This window comes from Centruroides vittatus, unplaced genomic scaffold (assembly GCF_030686945.1).
Source record: "Centruroides vittatus isolate TY-2023 unplaced genomic scaffold, ASM3068694v2 contig_854, whole genome shotgun sequence".
Classification (NCBI taxonomy): Eukaryota; Metazoa; Arthropoda; class Arachnida; order Scorpiones; family Buthidae; genus Centruroides; species Centruroides vittatus.
In genome coordinates this window covers 2630071-2649983 of record NW_027122558.1, presented here as the reverse complement: position 1 = coordinate 2649983, position 19913 = coordinate 2630071, and the positions used below count along the sequence as shown (strand labels likewise).

At 29.6% G+C, this 19913-nt stretch overlaps 1 protein-coding gene across 4 annotated transcripts in view; it reads left to right on the top strand.

Annotated features, from left to right (window-relative positions):
* The window catches only part of LOC136982593 (leupaxin-like), a 40364-nt gene that overhangs the window by 7323 nt on the left and 13128 nt on the right, over positions 1 to 19913 (top strand). For 2 of the 4 annotated variants that reach the window (XM_067279129.1, XM_067279131.1), the window contains exons 2-3: positions 3781 to 3998; positions 17382 to 17571. In XM_067279129.1, coding sequence (XP_067135230.1) covers positions 3781 to 3998; positions 17382 to 17571 — 408 coding nt within the window. Of the gene's footprint in view, positions 1 to 342; positions 484 to 1673; positions 1832 to 3780; positions 3999 to 17381; positions 17572 to 19913 lie in introns of those variants that run through there. The other 2 variants (XM_067279128.1, XM_067279130.1) reach the window with 2 other exon arrangements.

Genomic DNA, 19913 nt, shown 5'->3' with positions numbered 1-19913 from the left:
AATGTAGGAGGGTAGAGGGAGGCAGAAGAGCCGAATGCACTCCGATAAACACGTTGCTGCGGTAGAAAGTTTCGAACTGTAGCGGTTCGGATCCTGCGGTGGAGCGTATTAAACCGAGGTCTTTAGTGTTTTCGACATCTGGCTTGTGTTTAGAAACATCCGGCGAGCATTTTCGCGTTTTTCACCCACTTGGTCGCGATCTAAGCCGGCGAGTGTGGGCGGCATTAGATTAAATTACCATCCCAGCCATGCCGTCTACACTCCACCCCCTTTCTCACTCCTCGAATCTCGATGACCGTCCCGGACCACCATTATGTAACTACCGGACCCAACTAATCAGGAAATATTGAGCGATGTGGAAAGAAGCCAAGAGCGATTCCACGTCCACATCGTTTGCAGGTGTCTCGTTTGTCGACGGCATGACTTCGTCTCGTCCCTATCAACCCTTTCGTTCTTACGGAAAGAACGTTCCTCCTCCGGCATGTAAGTTAACTTTTCTAGTTATTACGGGTGGGAGCGGGTTTGGCTGTAGCGCGTGCGAAGGTCGTCCGCGAGTTTAGGATGCACCGGGATCGAGTCTTAAATCAATACGCGCCAAAAACGGAACGTTTGTTTACCTTAACGTATTTAAATTCTCGGAGGACTTTTTCCTCTATCGCTCCCACGCGTATCTCGGGGTGAATGATAAGTATGAGCATTTCATCAAATTGCGTAGTTTCGCCATTGTGTATTATGAAACGGTGTTGCGCTTTTAGAAAAATCGGAGGAAAAAAAAAAATGCGTAGTTCCTTTCTGTGCCAACTTTGACGACGTGCAACCACCGAACTTACCTGGCACAATACCCATTCTCTTACGTAGTAAAACGGGAGTTTGCTAACGTACGAATGCAGAAACGTCATTATTTATTTTTTTAATTAGGGTGTAGTTAGGAATTGTAACGTTATGGGACATCCTCGCCCACGACCTCGTTTGGTACTCCAGAAGCGTGTACACGTACACCCAGAGATGTAAATTCGAACGGGAATTGCCGTTCGAACGTCGTTTAAAAAACCCCAAAAACTGGTTCCTTTTTATTTTTTCTTTTATTAACAGTCGTATCGCATTCGGATAAATTCCCGTTTCGCAAAATATTTGCATTAAAATTTATTATTATTTTGCAAACTTAATTATAAATCTGGTTGTCTGTCGTAAACCACCCACTCGTATATATCAATGAATGTTGTTTCAATTAAACGTACTTGGCCTTATTCCAAAAATTCCACTTAATAAAAATTTCGAGAAAAGTAGAAAATGAATTTATGAAAAAATTATTTTTTGTTAGAAAATATCGTCTACGTATTTAAAAAAGTCAGCCAGTTTGCTGTATAGAATTACTTTTGATGTCTATTTATCAAACGGGTTAGCCTCTATTTTAAAAAGTCGGTTTATAAAAAAGCGGATCAAAAACATAAATGGGTGAAGTGTACTATTTCCTTATTTACACGTGTTGACGGTCTGTGGACGTGGCAAAAACCTTCCCCACTCGCCCTTTTTCTCTGTTTAGGAACACTCCCGCTCGTCCGGGATTAATTTTAAATCCCACGATTATCGCAGGAACAAGAAGTGTTCCTCTTCTGCCCACTCCCATTCGATATCCCCGGTTTGTCCGATTAGACCAATGGTGTTCGAGGTCCGGGAACTGACGTACCGAGTGCAGAGGTGTCGAGTTCGGTCAATGCCAAATAAGGAGAAGGTACACCGTCTACTGTCGCTCCCTTCTTCCTGTCGAGATCGCGTCTTGCCTTACTTTCTTCGTGTTTTTAAAGGCAACAGGTGTCTTTTTCTTCTATTGGTAAGTTACACTTAAGTATAGGATGTCGTCCGTGTCGTGTTTTTTCTTGTGTTTTTCTTATTGTCTTTCCGGGAATTCGGCGCGGGATCGGTGGTAGGTGGCGAGGATTCCGCTTTACCAGACACGTGCGTGGACTTTAATCGTTTCTCCGTGTGACGTTGAGGATGACACTCGAATCCGAACGAGCGTCACGTTCTAATTTTTCACCCTTTGTTATATTTTTAACCTATTTTTTGCTTTTTTTCCCGCACGAATCGGTTCGTAAGTCGAGTTGGGTGTGACTTCGTGGGATAACAGGAAGTGGTTTTTTTGAAATAGTGCACTGTTTGTTTTCTGTGACGTTATGGACAGACTGACGAGCGTCTAAGCCGCAGTCTGTTTTTGAAGTTCTTTAAAAAAGGATATCTTTAATTGTTGATGGTTTATAAATATAGTGGATGAAATTGATATTTCAATGAATATCATAATTTGATACTTTAAAATAAACTAACTCCAGAATTTTCTGTCTTCATTTGTAACTTGCAATGTGTTTCTATATTTATTAAGTAAATAATGGGAGCGAATTAAAGAATCTTGAAATATTCCAGATTTTTTCCCCCTCTTCTATTTCCTTGTTTTTTTATCTCCAACCTCTGTCTGCAATTGATAGAAACCATATCTTTCAATATAGATCTGACCATATCTTTCAATATAATTAAGTTCATCTTAATTATGTTTAAACAAGATTCATTTTAGCTATAATTTAGAATCATTAATTAATAATTTGAAAGAATTATCTAAACTTTTTCCAACAGTTCACGTTTTATATAGGTCACTTTGTGTTATTTATAATAATATAAACAATTGGTAACTAGACTTTGCAGATTAAATTTCTTTTCTCTCTCTCTTTTTTTTTTTTTTAATGGACTTAAATTGCATTTTAAATTTATAATGATTGCTTGAGATATTGTGTTTTTAGTATTCTGTCACATGAAGAATAACACTCCTTACAGTAAATATTTTGATTTTTTTCCTGTACCGGGCATCCTTCAAAACTTCGTGTATCAAATTTTCATTCATAGAAGACGGTTTGATTCAAAATATTAGATTTTTTCACGTCAATGTTAGTTAACAGCGTATGTAAGATAATTATCTACTTTGTGTTTTGTTCTGTGTATTTTTATTATGTATTACTCTAATATAATAAATTCCAACAATTCTTATCTTTATTGAATATTTGATGCATATATACTTACATCATTATTGTGTTATAAGTGGAAATTATGTACTGTAAGTCACGTTAATATTTGTGTTTTTTTAAATTAATAAATTTCAAACTATTAAATTAATTTTTGTAATCATTAATAATGTGTATTTTTGAAATTAGCTTATATTCTTTTCTTTTTTTATAAAAAAGGGAAAGAATTTAAGATAGATTTATATAAATCTATTTAAAGCAGATAGTCATTCTATGCAATTTCTGATTACTTAGAAACAGTTTGAGAAGTTGCAGACTACATTTTTATATAATGCCTTTTTCTGTCCTGCTGAAGAGAATTTATTGATCAGAAACAGGTCAGGAAATGATAGAATAATGATTGATTCCTTGTGTCATTAATGGATTCTTTAGCTGATATCATTTTTGTGTAACAGTTGATTTTGTTGGGTTTATTGAAGGGCGGTTGTTATGTTTAAACTTTCCTAGGTGCAGAAATATTTATTAAATTAATTGTTTTAGAGTATATTGTTAAAACTCGGACATTGTAATCTCTGAATTAATCACTTTAAATATCTTTAAATTTATTCCTTGTCAAAACTAAAATTTGTATTAACTGATTTTAACTGAGTTTAAAATTAAATTTTTCTAGATCTTATTTTAAAACTTAAAATGTATTATTTTACAGATAAAAGTTTAGTTTTTGAATTTTAAATTGTACGTTGGGATCTTATAACCGATGTTTATTTTTCAGACGCCCTGCTGGCCGATCTTCAAAAGACCACGTCCCATCTGAACACCAGTCCTACCTACAAATCTCCCTCGAGTCCCGACAACGCCAGCTACGGCTCTCTCGGAAGCCCCCGGAGCCCCCACCACTTCCAGTACAACATGGCGTACAGCCCGGCGGCCCACGCGACCGCCCACTCTGCCACGGACAGACACGAATATTGTCAGGGAGAAAAAAATTCGGTGAGTTTAAATTTGATTTGTTTGGAGTTTATAGAGTTATATACACACCGATGCATTAATCGTTCGAAATTGATATACTCGATTACAGTTTTTAGTTAAAAATATAGTTATAAGATTATAATTTGGCAGTTTTTTTTTATTAATACAGCTAATAATTATTTAATTTTTAATTACAAAATTTAAGTCCTTAGCAAAGCTGAGGGATGATTTTATTTGTATAGTTAATGCTATGTCCAAATTGCTTTTGATTATAAAAACATTATGCTTTTGGGGAAAAATCAATATATTTTTCAAACATCATAATTATTGTTTATAAAAATATATAGGATATATGAAGGTCAAAAATTTTCAGTTTTACATCTTTTATAGTATTTTCTGGTTAAATTTCCTAGTAATCTCTTATTAAAATTTATATGAATTGATATTTTTATTAAAAAATACTACGAAATAAAAAATTCTATACTTCTACAATAACAATATCTACATAATTAGATAAATATTTCTGATAACTTCATCCTCTCAACTTATATTCTGTAAGTTTTTTTATTACGAGCCTTGTCTATAAAATACTTAAGTCATGCTATCTAACAGAATAATGCAATTTCCTTAGAAATAAATTACACAATAATAACTGTTGTGTACATAAAGAAATAAAAGTTGGACAGCATTGTGGTGACAGGATTAAAACAGAATTTTAATTTTCTACATTTAAAAAATTAATAATAATTATACATAATTTTGTTTTTAATGTAAATAGTTTTATGTTCTTGGTTGTTATTTTATAACAGCCAGGAACACAGGAAGCCAGTTATCTTATAATACAGGAAAGTATTGTAATCGTGTCAAATTTCGCCCTTTGAATTTTTTGCAAATCTTGACTTTTTGAGACCCCCTTGAACTCAAAAAAGTAAAAATAAAAATAATAATTCCGAGAGTGTGTGTGTTTTGGCATCTATTTCATTTATTATCTCAGAATCGGGAAAAAATTAAAAAACAAAATTTGACACGATAACTTGTATGTAAAGGGAATTGATGCTACTAAGTTTTGCTGGCTAAAGGTCGAGGAGGTGGAGAGATAATGGGGGGGTTGTGCGTATCTCCGGTAGGGTCGGACTTAATGTCCGACAATTTTACGATTTTACTCATTAGCATTTACAATTTTTTATAAAACCCATCCCTACCCTCAAAGTTAAGCTTTTGCCATTTTATAATGGAAATATAACAGGTTTTTTATAGTAAAATATTATAACAGATGGTGCCACCGAAATTTTAAATGTTGCCAGAAAATTGAACAACTCATTGCTGGTTTATTTATTATTATAATTTTTACCAAATGGTAATTGCATTAGCATCAAAATGCAGTATTAATTTGATTTGTTAGTTTGTTTTCATTGACTTTGATCTAAAAATATAATTTTTACTCTTAAAACATTAAATTTAGTTTAATGTCAAATGTATTGCATCATGAAATGAAATAATAACTACTTTTTTAAATGATTTTTGGTCTCACAAACGTGTCACTTTTCATAATTTTGAATCATTTGCTATTTACCAATCCTTAATATAATAAGAAAAATATAAAATTTATTAAAATTATGTATTTGAGAGATTATTTAAACAAACACTTTTGAAAGTTTTGTATATAGTTATATAATTCTTATAATCAACAGACAATAACTCAGACAATAAGGAACAAAAGTAATTGTCTTCATACATATATATATGTGGGCAATATATGAAAATTCTTTAAAAATCCATTCTATATGTATAGTTTATGTAAAATATATTTTTACAAAAATGATATATGTAAAATGAATTTTTAAGGTTTGACATCCAACAAGGAACAAAGAATTAGAGCATATTCACGGTAAATTTATTTCTAGATGAATTAAATTGTTCGTGTGTTCTCTTTACTTATAAAACAACAGAAAGAAACAAACAACAGTTATTATCAATTAGAAAGGAAGTGAATGTGATGGCGTAAAAAAAAAAGTGATTGTTGCTGTCTTACAGCTACATTTGTTCAATTAGTTTTTATATTTTGATTTAAGTTTAAAATAAATATATAGTTTTAAATCCAAATTTAGGTTAAATATTATTCAAATAATTCATTAATTATTTTAAAGGTTTTGTCTGAAAATTTTTTCTTTTAAGTCAAATTTTGGGTAAATTTATTTAAATAAACTTATACATATACGTACAGTACATTAATAAATACTGAATAAATTTGTTTTTTCTTTGTAGTAATAGTGATAAGTTATGATTTAATATTAGTTAAATTGTAATTCTTACAATTCTAGAAAATAATTTGATGGAAAATTTCAATTTTTTTTTAAAGTTGTAATAGCGAGACACAATTCTAGCATTGGTAATGCCTTTTTATTAGTTCCATTATGCTTTATTTATGTTTTTTATGTTCTATTACATATATAATATAGTTGAATTTAGCTTTAATGATCCCATTATATTCTAGGCTTAAAAACATTTTTGGATATTTTGTCCTAAACCTACGTCTGCGGTTATAAAATGCCGCGTGGGATTTTTTTTTATAGATTTCGCGTGGGCAGTAGACAAGGGCGTATTTTAAACAAAGTATTGGCCAACTCGGAAAGTTTGTTCATAAACACAATTATCACCGAAATGTAACTCAACAATTCACATTATTAATGCAGTGAAAATTATCACTGTTAATGAGATTGTCTTGTAAATTAACAATACATATAATATATTGTAAATACTATTGTTAAAAATAATAGTAAAAATCTACATACATCAAGGAACACCGGGGATGTAAACAACATTTTCTGGAACCTTTTATTGGTGTTAGACGCAAAACGACGCAAAAAATAATAGTGTAGGTAACAAAATTTTAAAAATGTTTTCAATCTTTTATTGAATCAACAACAACTTAAAATTTAAATTATACAATAATAACTTTACAATTTGATAGAGTAGAATCAGATTTATCTTTTTCTATGTTGTGTTGTCTTCAATTTGAAGATTAAGCAATGTAAGGATTTTTTTAAATCATCTTTTATTGACCAATGAACAAACTCTAGTTATCTATTTATGTGCAAGACATGTTTCAAGCTTTTTACTGCTTTTCAGTTGCCTTGTTAAACTTTGATAGATGTTTTAAAAAATTATTTGTAATTTTAAATATATTTAAAAAATTTTTATAATAATATATAAAACAAGAAGTACTATCAATAAGAAGTAAAAATAAAATCCAGACATACATATCTGTTTCTGAAACTGTAACCATTGCTTTCATTTATAATAATATCAATTTGACTATAAATAAACATGTATAAATTTGCTTTAAAATCATAGCTGGTGTGTTTTTGGACATAAATAATTCAGAAATATAGCAGCTGCTTTTGAATCGAATTTTTCTTAAACTAAAATTCAAGTGCTTTCAAATTTACTTCAGCTAATCTTCAAAGAAACATCTTCTAAACATTTACTTCTTTAGAATAGTTTGTGAAAATTTTAAAAAATATTTAATTTAAGTACAAGGTTTTAGAGAGATAAATGTTTGGAAAATGTTTTCCTTGAAGATGAACTGAAGTAAACCTGAAAGTACTTGAGACTCTGTTTAAGAAAAGCAGTTTCAAAGCAAATTTAATTTAAAAGTTGTAATCTAGCTCCTGAATAATTTACACTTTAAGTATTATTCTGTTTAATTATCATATTTTTATTTTAAAAAGAGAGAGCCCTTATAGCCATTTACTAACAGGAATATGTTAAATATCTAGAGCAGTATTTTAGTGTAATTCTAATGTTAGAATTTTGATACACGCTTCTTGTCCTTCGTTACTTATATATTATGCCTTTGTCCATTTTGGACTTTCTTCTGGACTAGGACTTGTTATACCAAGGAAAGAGAATCACACAATTTTAAATTAAAACACTTTAATGTAACATGTGATTCTCTTCCCTTATTACATTAAAGGTGTTTTAATTTGAAGTTATTGTCTGTTTTTTTCTTTTTGAAATATTTTCCAAGTTTAAGACAATATTTTCAACACTTCTAAATAATAGAAAATGACCACCAACTATTTTTCATTTACAGAAATGTCACTAATTTTGGAACATTTTTAAACGTGTTACCTAAGCCGGAATGTTACAATTAATTTTGTTACTTGTTCTGTCAGATATGATCATGTTAAAACTTGTATCTATTGTAAAACTCCAACTTCTGTAATTGTCTACAATAAAAGATATTTAGGAGTTAGTCAATTTTTTGTGAGGTGTGACCACCAAACTTCTTTTGTATTACATGTGTTTGTTTTAGAACATGTTTCAAAAACTTTCAAAATTTTTAATAATAATCTACTGTTACCACTTTATTTTACAATGTGTTAATTTGCTGTTTGAATAGAAGAATAAGAATATAATATTCATATGATTATAAGATTCTGTTTAGAAATATTTAAAATTGATTTCTCGTAGTATGAATACAACTACTTATCATAGGACAATTAATAGGACATTTTTACATTTTTAGATATTATAATTGCACTGTTAATAAAAACTGCAATTAAACTTATTAAAGTCATTAAATTATAAAATTAGAGAAAAAATCCATACTACTTTATTAAAAATATACAATTATCTCTTAATTTTTATTTAAAATATTCTTATACCACACTTCATCAGATGTCTAAAATCTGGTAAGTTTTATTTCAGATTATTTGATTTGTAATATATATTTGCTGCATTTAATGAATTTTATATAAAACTTTAATGCTAAAATTAAGTAAAATTTCAAAAATTATATCTAAGTAATTGAAATGATTTTTGTTCATTATCTGTGAAGTCAATGTGCATTAACTGATTGTTAATAGAGAATCCGTAAGGCCGGAGTTTAGCGGAAAAACAAATTTCCATTAAAACACTAAAAAAAGTAATAAGATTTGGCTTAAAAACTCTTTAAAAAAAGATCTCAGGTGGTTTTTTTTTGTAAATAAGTCAGAAAAGAAGTTTGTATATTAACCTTTTTCAGATATTTAAAACAAATTTCCATTTCAATGACATAATTCTGCAATTTATTTATTTACTTATTACTCAGCCACAAAAGACTTAATTTGTGAATTGCAATTGTAAAAGTATGAAATGTTAATTTTATAATCACCGTGTTTAATAACAGAAAACATGTATTATAATTTTATTAGCTTTATTTCTACGTTTTCTATAATTGTTTTTTTATAATACAATATAAATTTAGTAATTAATTCAACAGATTCTTATGATAAAAATCTGACCTCGAGGAAACGGCTAAACTATTAAAATTAGCACGATAACTTTGCCAGAACAGAAGAAAAGTAAAATCTGATTAACAGAAAGATACTCATTAAATAAATTAAGATCCAGTAAAATTTTATTTATATTATAGAATGTGCTAATATAAATCATTTCTTGCCATTTTAATTTGATTAAATGAGAGAGATAATAGAGTTGTGTGTGTAATCTATATGGTGAGTGAACCTCTGAATTGTAAATAGATGAGAGAGAAAATATCTTATAGATAGAGACAAACTGAGATTTTTAAAGTTTTGATTGAACAAGTTTATTAATATATCTAAATTTTTTTGCAATTATTATAGAATTGGAATTAGAGATTTTGGTCATCTGTATCAAATCAAATGGAGCTTCAAGTGAAAAAAGTATAACTAGGTGTAGATTAAAATTAAAGGCCACAGTAGGATAATAATGATGAATGGGACCAACCAGATAATAGTAATATCATAATAGAAAATTAGCCCAAACAAGGTATTTGTGAATGCTTAATTGCTGCCCAATGTCGGATCAAATTTTTCATAAATTTTCAGGTTATGTACAAAAATGTTATTTTTGGATTTTTCAAAATATTTTTATTACTTTGCAAAAAAAATAGTGATTTTCTTATGGGAAAAATAAGGCACACAAGATGGCATATAGTAGAAAATTTCTTGGTACAAAATCAAAATGAAAAAACGTTTTTAAAAAGTTATTTCACTAATTTAGAACAGGGTGACAATTTCAAAAAGTTGTATGAATCTTTATATTACTCTAAATTATACTATAAAAAATTGCCGGCTTAATTTGCCAAATGTAGTTTGTTAATCGATAAAAATGGAAATAAATGATAAGTTAAATCATGTAAAATATTACAAGAACAATTGGCTTGACTTATCTAAGATGTTATGATATGAAGATTACAAAATAAATTCAGTAGTATAAATTTTTAAATGTTATCAAAGTCAAATAGTATTGCAGAAATGACATGAACTATGCATACACTACATGGTGCTTTGTGTAGCCTGTATTCCTGACCAGATTTTCTACTTGTTTGCTCTGATAGAATTCCTGTATGCCTACTTTTCACAACTAGCTTTTTCACAAATTTGAAACTCCGCGTGCAACAAAATAATGCTACTTGAATGCAGCTAGCAATTGTTTATAGAATGTATTCGTATTAATTACGTAATGCGGTAGCCTCTCATTATATGTTGGGATACAAGCAATAAATATCAGATTGCACAATATAACTGATGTGTCTATCCATCTGTTTTGTCTATTTTTGATCTCTATGTCATCTTCCTTTTTTTGTGGATTGTATTTCATACAATGGTAGGTAGTTTCAATGCTAATATTAGAATAAGGTAATATTTCTGTGCTGGTAAAAATCATTAGTTAAAACACTTTTATATTTGAAACACAAATAAAGAAAAATCTGGCAATGAGTTGCTTAACTTTCCCGGCAACATTTAAGACTGTGTGTGGTGCCATCTTTTACAATATTTTATTATTAAAAACTTTTTATATTATTAATTATTATAAAAGGACAAAAAGCTCAATTTACAGGATAGGATGGGGTATTATAAAAAAATATACTGTATATCTCGGCGGATAAGATGATAGTTGAATCATAAAAAAAAGGCTCCGAAAATCCGGGGTTGTCTTATAGGACAGATACAAAAAATTAGATTGAAATTTATATAAATTAAAACCATTATAAAAAAACGGACAAACCGTAATTATTTACTAGTAGAGAGTAGGGTATGTGCACAAAATAGAATAGCCCATACGACGTTTTTGTGAATAGTCAACGTCGTTACCCGAATGCCGAATCAGTGCGAATGCTTGCAACAATCGCAAGGCAGTGCTTCCAGATGCAAGAAAATAAATTTGTTCATTTGAAAAATTACAAATACTGTAGGACATAATTCCGTATACGCTGTACAGTATTGTTATTCAGATGATGATCGCCGATCGCCGATCTAAACTAAATTCATAGGCCGTTGATAGTTTGGGGGTCGTCTTATAGGACAGATATAAGCTAAAACTATAAAACTTCAACAAAAATTTATATCTCGTCTTATCTGAAGGTCGTCTTATCTGTTGAGATATACTGTAAATGCTAATGAGGAAAATTGTCGCTAAGTTCGACCCTACTTGCGATGATATGACACTTGATCGCCTTTATCTTCCCACCCCGTCGATCTTTAACCGCCAAAATTTAATAGCACCAACCCCTTAATATGCAAACCACCCTGGAAAATTTCAGAAATTTTCAACAAAAAGCAGAGGAGTTATTAAGTTTCAAAGAGAGTGAACAAAATTATGCTTCCCCCCACACACACACCCTAACATCAATACAAACAGAAAATCTCCTAAAATTTTTCGCATTTCTCAACATTTCAAGGTCCCAAGTTTAAAAACGTAAAAGTCTTGGGGGTCTTTCTTGACCGATTGCCATAATTTTCCTGTTACATATAACAAAGCCAGGAAAGTAAAAACACAACTTATCTGAATGAGCAATATAACGAGGACTATTGTACAGATATTTCCAAAAATATTGGTATTTGTTTCCTATGTTTGATCTACTTAAATATTGTAAAATATTATTATTACGTTATTTACACATTTGAATTTTTCTGAATAGCACTGAAGAATTTTCAAAGAGTCCACAGATTAATTATGAATTAAACATTTTTTGGTATATTAGCTCCCCTCGTCAGATTTCACCATTTATACAAATTAGAACAGCACATATATATCAACATCCCAAAACCCGACGTATTGATACAAAGCCAAACGATTGCTATAATTAATATTTAGAAACTAAATAATAATTATTAATATAGATAAGAGATTGTGTCGAACATCTACCTCTAGTACCAAATTAATTACTTAGAACGTCATTTTTCTAAAACTTTTTTTAAAAATTTATGTTGGATAGTCAGAGTGACTTTTCGAATTAAATAAAATGAGTGATACATTTTTTTAAATCTTAAACATTAGAAAATAAAATAAGATTAAATATACAGTTCAAAATTTTCCCCCTTGATTTTATTGTACACTATAATTTCAATAATATGCAGAATACTCATATTAACTGTGTTGTGCTGAAACTTTGGGATGTCCTCTACCAGGTAGTACCTAAGAATGAAACATGTCTTACTACTATTACCAGGTAGTGTCATTATTTGTTTGTAGGTGTTGAAATTCCAGTACATTGTAATTATGAAATAATAATGTACTGTGCATTACTGTATTTAGATTCAGATAGTGCTGTAGTTCAGTATTTGAATCACAGCACTTAGAATAAATTTTTTTCCCAGATACAATTAGACATTTTCTATTGATTTGAGAACTTTCATGTAGATAGATTGACATATATTTCAGTACAATTATCTACATGAATTCATGAAATGTCATTCATAGATTGACATATATTTCAGTACAATTATGAATGAAAACATTAGGTTATTTACTTAGAAAATTGGATGAGTATTACCTGGACTGTAAAACTCATTAATATTGATCTAATAGTTTTATGAAGTTCTTTTCCAATAATTGAAAATGATTCGCTCATTACTTTATTGCTTCATAATATCTAATACTGGAAGAAACTTAGTTTTAATTTATAAGTTAACATAGGAAAAAGTTAAGTTTTCTAACTTGGTAAATATTGACATGTGAATGTAAGATCTGATCTGAGGAAAATTTTCTAGATGTTATATTGTCTGAAAAAATTTTTAATGTATTAAATAGGGTGTTTAACACAAATTTTGACTATATTTGGTGATGATTCTGACTTTTGAAATGGTAACTACCAAAGCGAAGGACGGTCAAGCGCTTCCTACCGCTGTAGACACTTTAGTTCAAATTTCCGGCTAGAGGTTTCTTATATCAAAACGTTTAAAATTTCATCCTCTATAATCCCCCAAATTTTTAAAACGTCATTCTGATACACCCTGTATATTAATATGCTTATCAAAATTTGAAAACTTTTTTGAATAACAATTTAAATATAATACTACTTTTATATAATACAAAAATGTATTATCATCATCATCATATAACAAGTGTAAGTGTTGTTTTTACTTTATATTTAATTAATGCGTATAAATAGAATTTATATTCTGTACGAAATAGATAATCAAATTAATGATTATATATCTAAATATGCTATTAAGCATTAATAAATGATAAAGACGATATTTTGAAAATTTTAAAATAATAAATATTCAGTTATTTGTTGACTTATTCTGACTTAATTTGTAGATAAATGCATGTAATTATTTGAACAAAATAAATTCACACTTTGAGCACAAAAATCTAGAATAAAAAAACTGCAATTCTAAAATACCGATATACTAATACTAGTTATCAGTTTTAAAGGTTGCTTTTTTTTAATCTAATTTATATCTGTATTATTGATAATTGGAAATATATCGACATGTTTACTTTCCTAATTCATAAGTGGAAGTAAACAATTTTTTTGTTTTGTTTTAAAACATTCCAAATAACTTATAAAACATAATCTGATGTAATATAAGTTATTTTTCTTATTACTACCAGAGAAATAATGACAAACTTTACTGCTGTCAAATGTCATGATATCAATTAGTTTAATTTATAACTATTACAGATCAAGGGTTTTTTTATATATTAAAGATTACAATCAAATTGAGAAAGAATAAATGTTGCAAATCTCCAATATTCAGAAGGGAGTTTCTTAATATTTGCTATACTGCCAACATCACATTCAAATAATGTAATTAGCATATTGTTTTACTAATTAATGAAAAAAAATTTCACATTTATAAATAATGGAGTGATTAATGAAGACTTGTCATCTGTTTCCTGTCTAATATACTATTCAATAGCATTTTCCTATGATCTGTAATAATCATACAAATACTGTACAATACAACATCTACTTGCATCACTTTAACTTGACCCTTGCTGTTAAAGCTGTGTGACTCATAATACTTGTTACTATAATTTGTTCCATCAAAATGAACTAAATGCACTCTATTATATTTTGTCGTTATTCATTTATTACGGCTTACTTTACGTAAAGAGTATTGTCGGAATTGTTTAATTCCTTAAATTGGTCAGTAATTACAAGTTTAAAATATTTTTTTGTTCTATATGCGATTGTTTGCAGTCAAAGTATCCGAAAACTTTATTCAAACTTACGCCAACGCTTTCCGAACTACATTCTTGATTTTTCTTTCGTCGTAAACGTAGTCGATCTTTTAAAAATGTGTTGCTTAATTATTTTACAAAAAAGTTTATGGAAAATACCCAAACAGAGGAATTTATGTGAAAAGTAAATAAGTTTACATGGTAGAAAAGATTATTTTAAGTAACTAAACTTTTAATTTCTGATATTTAATTTCAACACAATCATTTTCAGCTAATTTAATTAGTCGTCATTAGGCTCTAATTACTTGAACTGATTAAAAATTATTCGAAACATCTAGAATTTTAGTACAAACGTTGCATGTATTTCATTCCAGTACTTAATTAATTTTTAAATCTCGCATTGCAAAAGTAAATGCTAGAAATTAAAGATTTAGTTTTCTCAAGTTAATAGAATTAATGTAGACAACAACTGAATGAAATTATATAACATTAACTTTATTTTAGGATTTTTTTTACTATTGAAAAAAAATTACTAGAAATGCAAATTGCTTTTAAATTTACTCCATATAATAATATAGCTGATCTAACTGGAGTTGGAGAGTCAGCTTAACTGATTCTATATTCTATAATAACTGGGAAAGCAAAAATAATTATGAAATATATTGTAGGGAAATGTAGTAATTGGTAAAATTTTTACTCTCCCTCCTAGTGTTACCACCCACCCGGTTTTCACCCGGACAGTCCGGGAATTGACTCACTGTCCTGGTGAACTATTAATTTTGTCCGGGAATTTTGTAGAAATTGTGAAATTACGATGAAGCAAAGTTCTTGCAAATATTTTTATAAATTTACACCATTTGAACAGCAAAAGACCTCACACTCACTAAAACTCGTCTGCCATTTCGCTATGTTACTCTGTTTACACCGACATGTGATGCGCAACCTGCCTCTCGACTTTTTTTTTTTGCTTGTACGTCCGTACACATCTTCTATGGAGCTAAATTATCTGCTTTTCTTAATTTAGGTTACACACGTTACTCCTACGCAAGTCCCTAGTCCCTAACTGTAACTGATTTAGAACCAGCGTGCACGTTATTCTTCGCATTGTAAAATGACATTGCGCATGCGTCAGGAACAAACCTGACCTGCCGTCCGAGTCAGCGATTTTGTAAAGGTGGCAACACTACTCCCTCCAAATTTTTTTGCATTTTTTGACATTTTGATACTCCATGAGCCCAAAACTGTAAAAAAAAATTCCTTAGAAAATTGTAATGATATTGAAACTACTCCTTCCCAGACTATCTTGTCACCCCATATCCAACCTCTTTACAAGCAGTCGTGAAAATAATAAACAAGGGTAGACAAAGGGTTGAAAAAAGGAAGAAAATAGTAAACAAGGTAGACAGAGTCATAAAAAAGGGGAGAAAAATCTAGAAAAACATGGAGGGAGGACTAGAGTAGAAGAAGGAAGGACAGACAGAGTAGATGTAGGAGGATGGTAGAGTTAGTGAAGAGAGGAAAAGTGATGGTGTTCAAAAGTGGGCAAGGAAGGATAAAAAGAATCTTGTTAACTTCATAGGATTGAGTTTCTACTGTACACATTCAAGTGTGATTAAAGTTTGGTTTTTGCTAAGAGATTTGACTGTTTCAATTCAGTACGACAAACTGGCGGGAGGGAATCCATGCATGCAGGCTGGATTCTCTGTGTTTGTGTATGTCTGTCTGTGTTTATTTTGTGTTATATCTCAGGACTGGATTAACCTAAACTTTTGAAACTTGGCAGGGTTGTTTCTTTATGCAGAGAATTGTAAATTTTTCTAATTTTTTTTTTTTTTTTTTTTTTGAATAAAGTAAAAGTCCATAGCTATTATTCTCTAATTAAGTTTAGATCACCACTGCATTGTTAATTAGTAAATTAGCCTAATGAAATGGTGTTTAACATATATAAATAAATACTAAGGAGTCAGAATTGGCAAAAAAAAAAGAAGTCAACTCAACAACCCTAGTTAAAAATACAATCTTTAAAAAAGTCTCTTTATATCAGTTTTACTATTTTAAAATTAAATAATTTCGAATTCAAAGAAATCTTGGTCATGATTGAGAAAAATAGAAGAAAATAAAATCTGATTAGTGTAATACAATTTAATAGATAACTTTGTTTTATTTACAGTAAAATAATTACAATTTATATTATACAAATATCTTATACAGTATAGTTCTGAAACTATTTGTTAACTGGACTAATAAAACTTTGATTGTTAGACCAATCAAATTATAATACAGTAGTATTTTTAGATACTATGACAAGGATCTATGTTTAGGTAGAATTAGTAAATTGACATTGCAACATATAGTGAAATATTTAGGCTTTAATTTTATTAGAACAAAGCAACGAAATATTATATGAAGACGAAAATAGCCAAAGATATTAAAGCAATAAAGAAGCAAGAAAATCCATTTCGATACAAAGTCTTACTAAATTCAGTCAATAGCATATTTTATCCTTAAACCTTAAAAATATATGAACGTATGACCAGATTAATAAGCTTCTGAAACTGGAGTAAAGCATAAATCTGAATAGCTATAGCCTGTGAATAAATTGTTGCTGAAATGGGCTAGAACTCTTTATGTCTAAATTAGTTTAATCATTAAAATCAATTTTCAGAAATATGTGATTATCTGCTGTTCTAGTTTACAAATTAGTTAAATTAATGTAAACTTACATAGCACACGTTTTATATTATTTGTAATGTTATGTTTTGCATTTACGAATTATAAATTATGAGTACAGGAAGTAATTTCATCTCATTGTTATTTATTATAAAAATTTCATTTGTAATAAATATAAACTTAATAGTCTACACTTTTAACATGCCGCTTTATAATCTTTGTGTAAAGATAAGATTGAAAACAAATATTAATGAATTCAGTTAATAAGAAAAATTTTTTTTTTTATAGCCAATATATCAAAATCAGCAAGTAATCAAGGAAGTTACAACTACTACTACAATTGCGAACAACACAACTACGCCAAATTCGAGAACTCACCAACCTTGCAATCCCAATCTGAGCAGTAATTTGTCGGAACTCGACACACTATTAGAAGATCTCAATTCTGCACGATTTATGAATTATGCAGACAAGAAAGGTATCGTAAGAAAATTTAAGTTTTTAGAAATAAACAGATTTGCATGTGATTTATTTTGAGTTATCATAATTATATGCTTTAAAACAAATATCTATCAAGGATGTAACTAGAAATTTCTGAGTGTGGGTCACTTACATCTCTTTTATCTTGCGTAGACATATAGGTAGGTAGATTATGTAAAAAAAAAAGTAGGTCCAATATCACTAACAACATATTATTGTGTAAGGAGTTGTCATATTGGTAAGGCAGTTTCTTGCATGTCATGTGCAAACCAGTAACATGTACACAATGCTCAATAAAAAAATAAACAAACAGCAGACCAAGAACAGGTATTAAATTTTATTCTTCTTTACCTCATGGCTGTTCAGGTAGCCTAGTATTTGAGTCTGATATGCCTGTTTTGTTTCATCCAGTGGTCAACTGCTTTATGACTTTTTCCATGTTTACTTTTAAACTTGTATGAGGGCAGCAGGTGGGGACTGGCAGAGAGTGAGGGGTGAAAGAGTGTTAATGTGGGAAATGCCATCACTTGTCACTCCATGTGGCTATATTCCTGAACTATGTGTGATGTTTGAAACAGCATAATGCTCAGTAATTTTACTCTGTTTTGTCAAGAAATATGCTTCTTTATTATGCTTCTTAGTGTGTACTATTTTTGGTACATAAAATTAGGGCTACCTGTTTTTACAAAATTCTCTACTTATTCTTCCTGGCTTTAAAAATTAAAACAGGCTAAACAATAAAACAAATATGGATACAGAAACAAATGCACTACATATTATTCCATCTTGTTTATGGGGACAACATAAATGCTATGCACTTACACAAACACAGCTAAATCACCTATTTAAAAATACACAAACTCCATTGAGATACAAATGAAGTTTGGCCTAGGGGTCGGCAAACATTTTTAGGAAAGGACCAGATTGTAAAAAACAAAATCAAGTTCAGCATGCCAGGTTGCAAACTCAAATAGGTATATATTTTTAATAGGTACTTTACTCATAAAGCAAAAACCAAAAAAAAAGTTATTTTTTTTTATTAGGAAGGGATATTTTTACATACATAATATTTATACACATTATTGCTGATACTTAAAAACAAATAAAAAAAACATTTTTAATGAACTTATTGTAGAATGGTGAAAATTTGTGCTAATGTGAAGAATGAAATTGTTTCTTCTGAGACAATATTTCATCATACTGGTTAGTAATCCCTATCGTTCCCATGGGTCTGATTGAAAACAGGCAGCGGGCCATAATTTCCCAACCCCTGGCACAGACAAATGCAAAACACTTCACATAGAAAAGGCAATCCCGAAAGAAGTGCAATTTTGCACTTGAAAATACTCGGCTATGCCTTGCGGAACCGAGGATATATATCCAATTTATGTTCAATTTACTTGAAAATACTGACGGTACTGAATTTGTTGGTGAGTTTCAGCTCTACAAATATTTAGGATTCCAGCAGGACAAACTTGCAGAACATGCACAAATAAAACACTCACAAAAGAACGTAACAATAAATTACAGGTATCCCTTGATTAATGAGATTAATTTGTTCCTTGATGCTATCGCATTAATCAAAAACAGTAATGACTCTGTATTTGACCAAATAATCATCAACCTCTGGAACAAATTTTTGGTTAATAACAGAATGTTTATTTATAGATGACAAAATTTAAAATAAAAATGAATAATTAATTTAAAAATAAAATGAAACTTAAAATGGACACCAGACTACTCTATACTTTTTATCTGCAGACATTTCAGTCTGATTTTATGCAAACAAAATGTAAATCAAAGTTTTAAAATAAGCTCCTAAACAAAGAATACAATACCTTATTAGCAGTTTCACAACTATCGTAATTAAACTGCAGATCTATATCGGAAATCATCTCAGTACGAATATAACAAATTCACCAGCATCTTACTTGCCAAGAAAAACATACCAATGTTAAGTAAAGACAGCTGTTAAAGTTGCATTAAGTGAGGGATACCTGTAAATTCAATTCTAACAACAATGCTTGGTACAAAACACACCCTTAAAGCAATAAACACGTCATCCCAATACTCGCATATTAATCGTTGGGTGCACACAAGTAGTTTTTAATTATTAAAATTTAACACCTGATAGCTGCTTAACTGCCTATGTCTAGTAAATATTGCTTGATATCTTATTAATTAATTAGCCATATTATAGCCTTATAAATATTTGGCTGTATCATTGGATTAATAACATTCATTGGATTTGATTTGATTTTAAATGCAAGAATAAAAGTCAATATCACAGGCAGTTACTTTTATTATGGAAATGAAAAGAAAAACACAACAGGATTATCT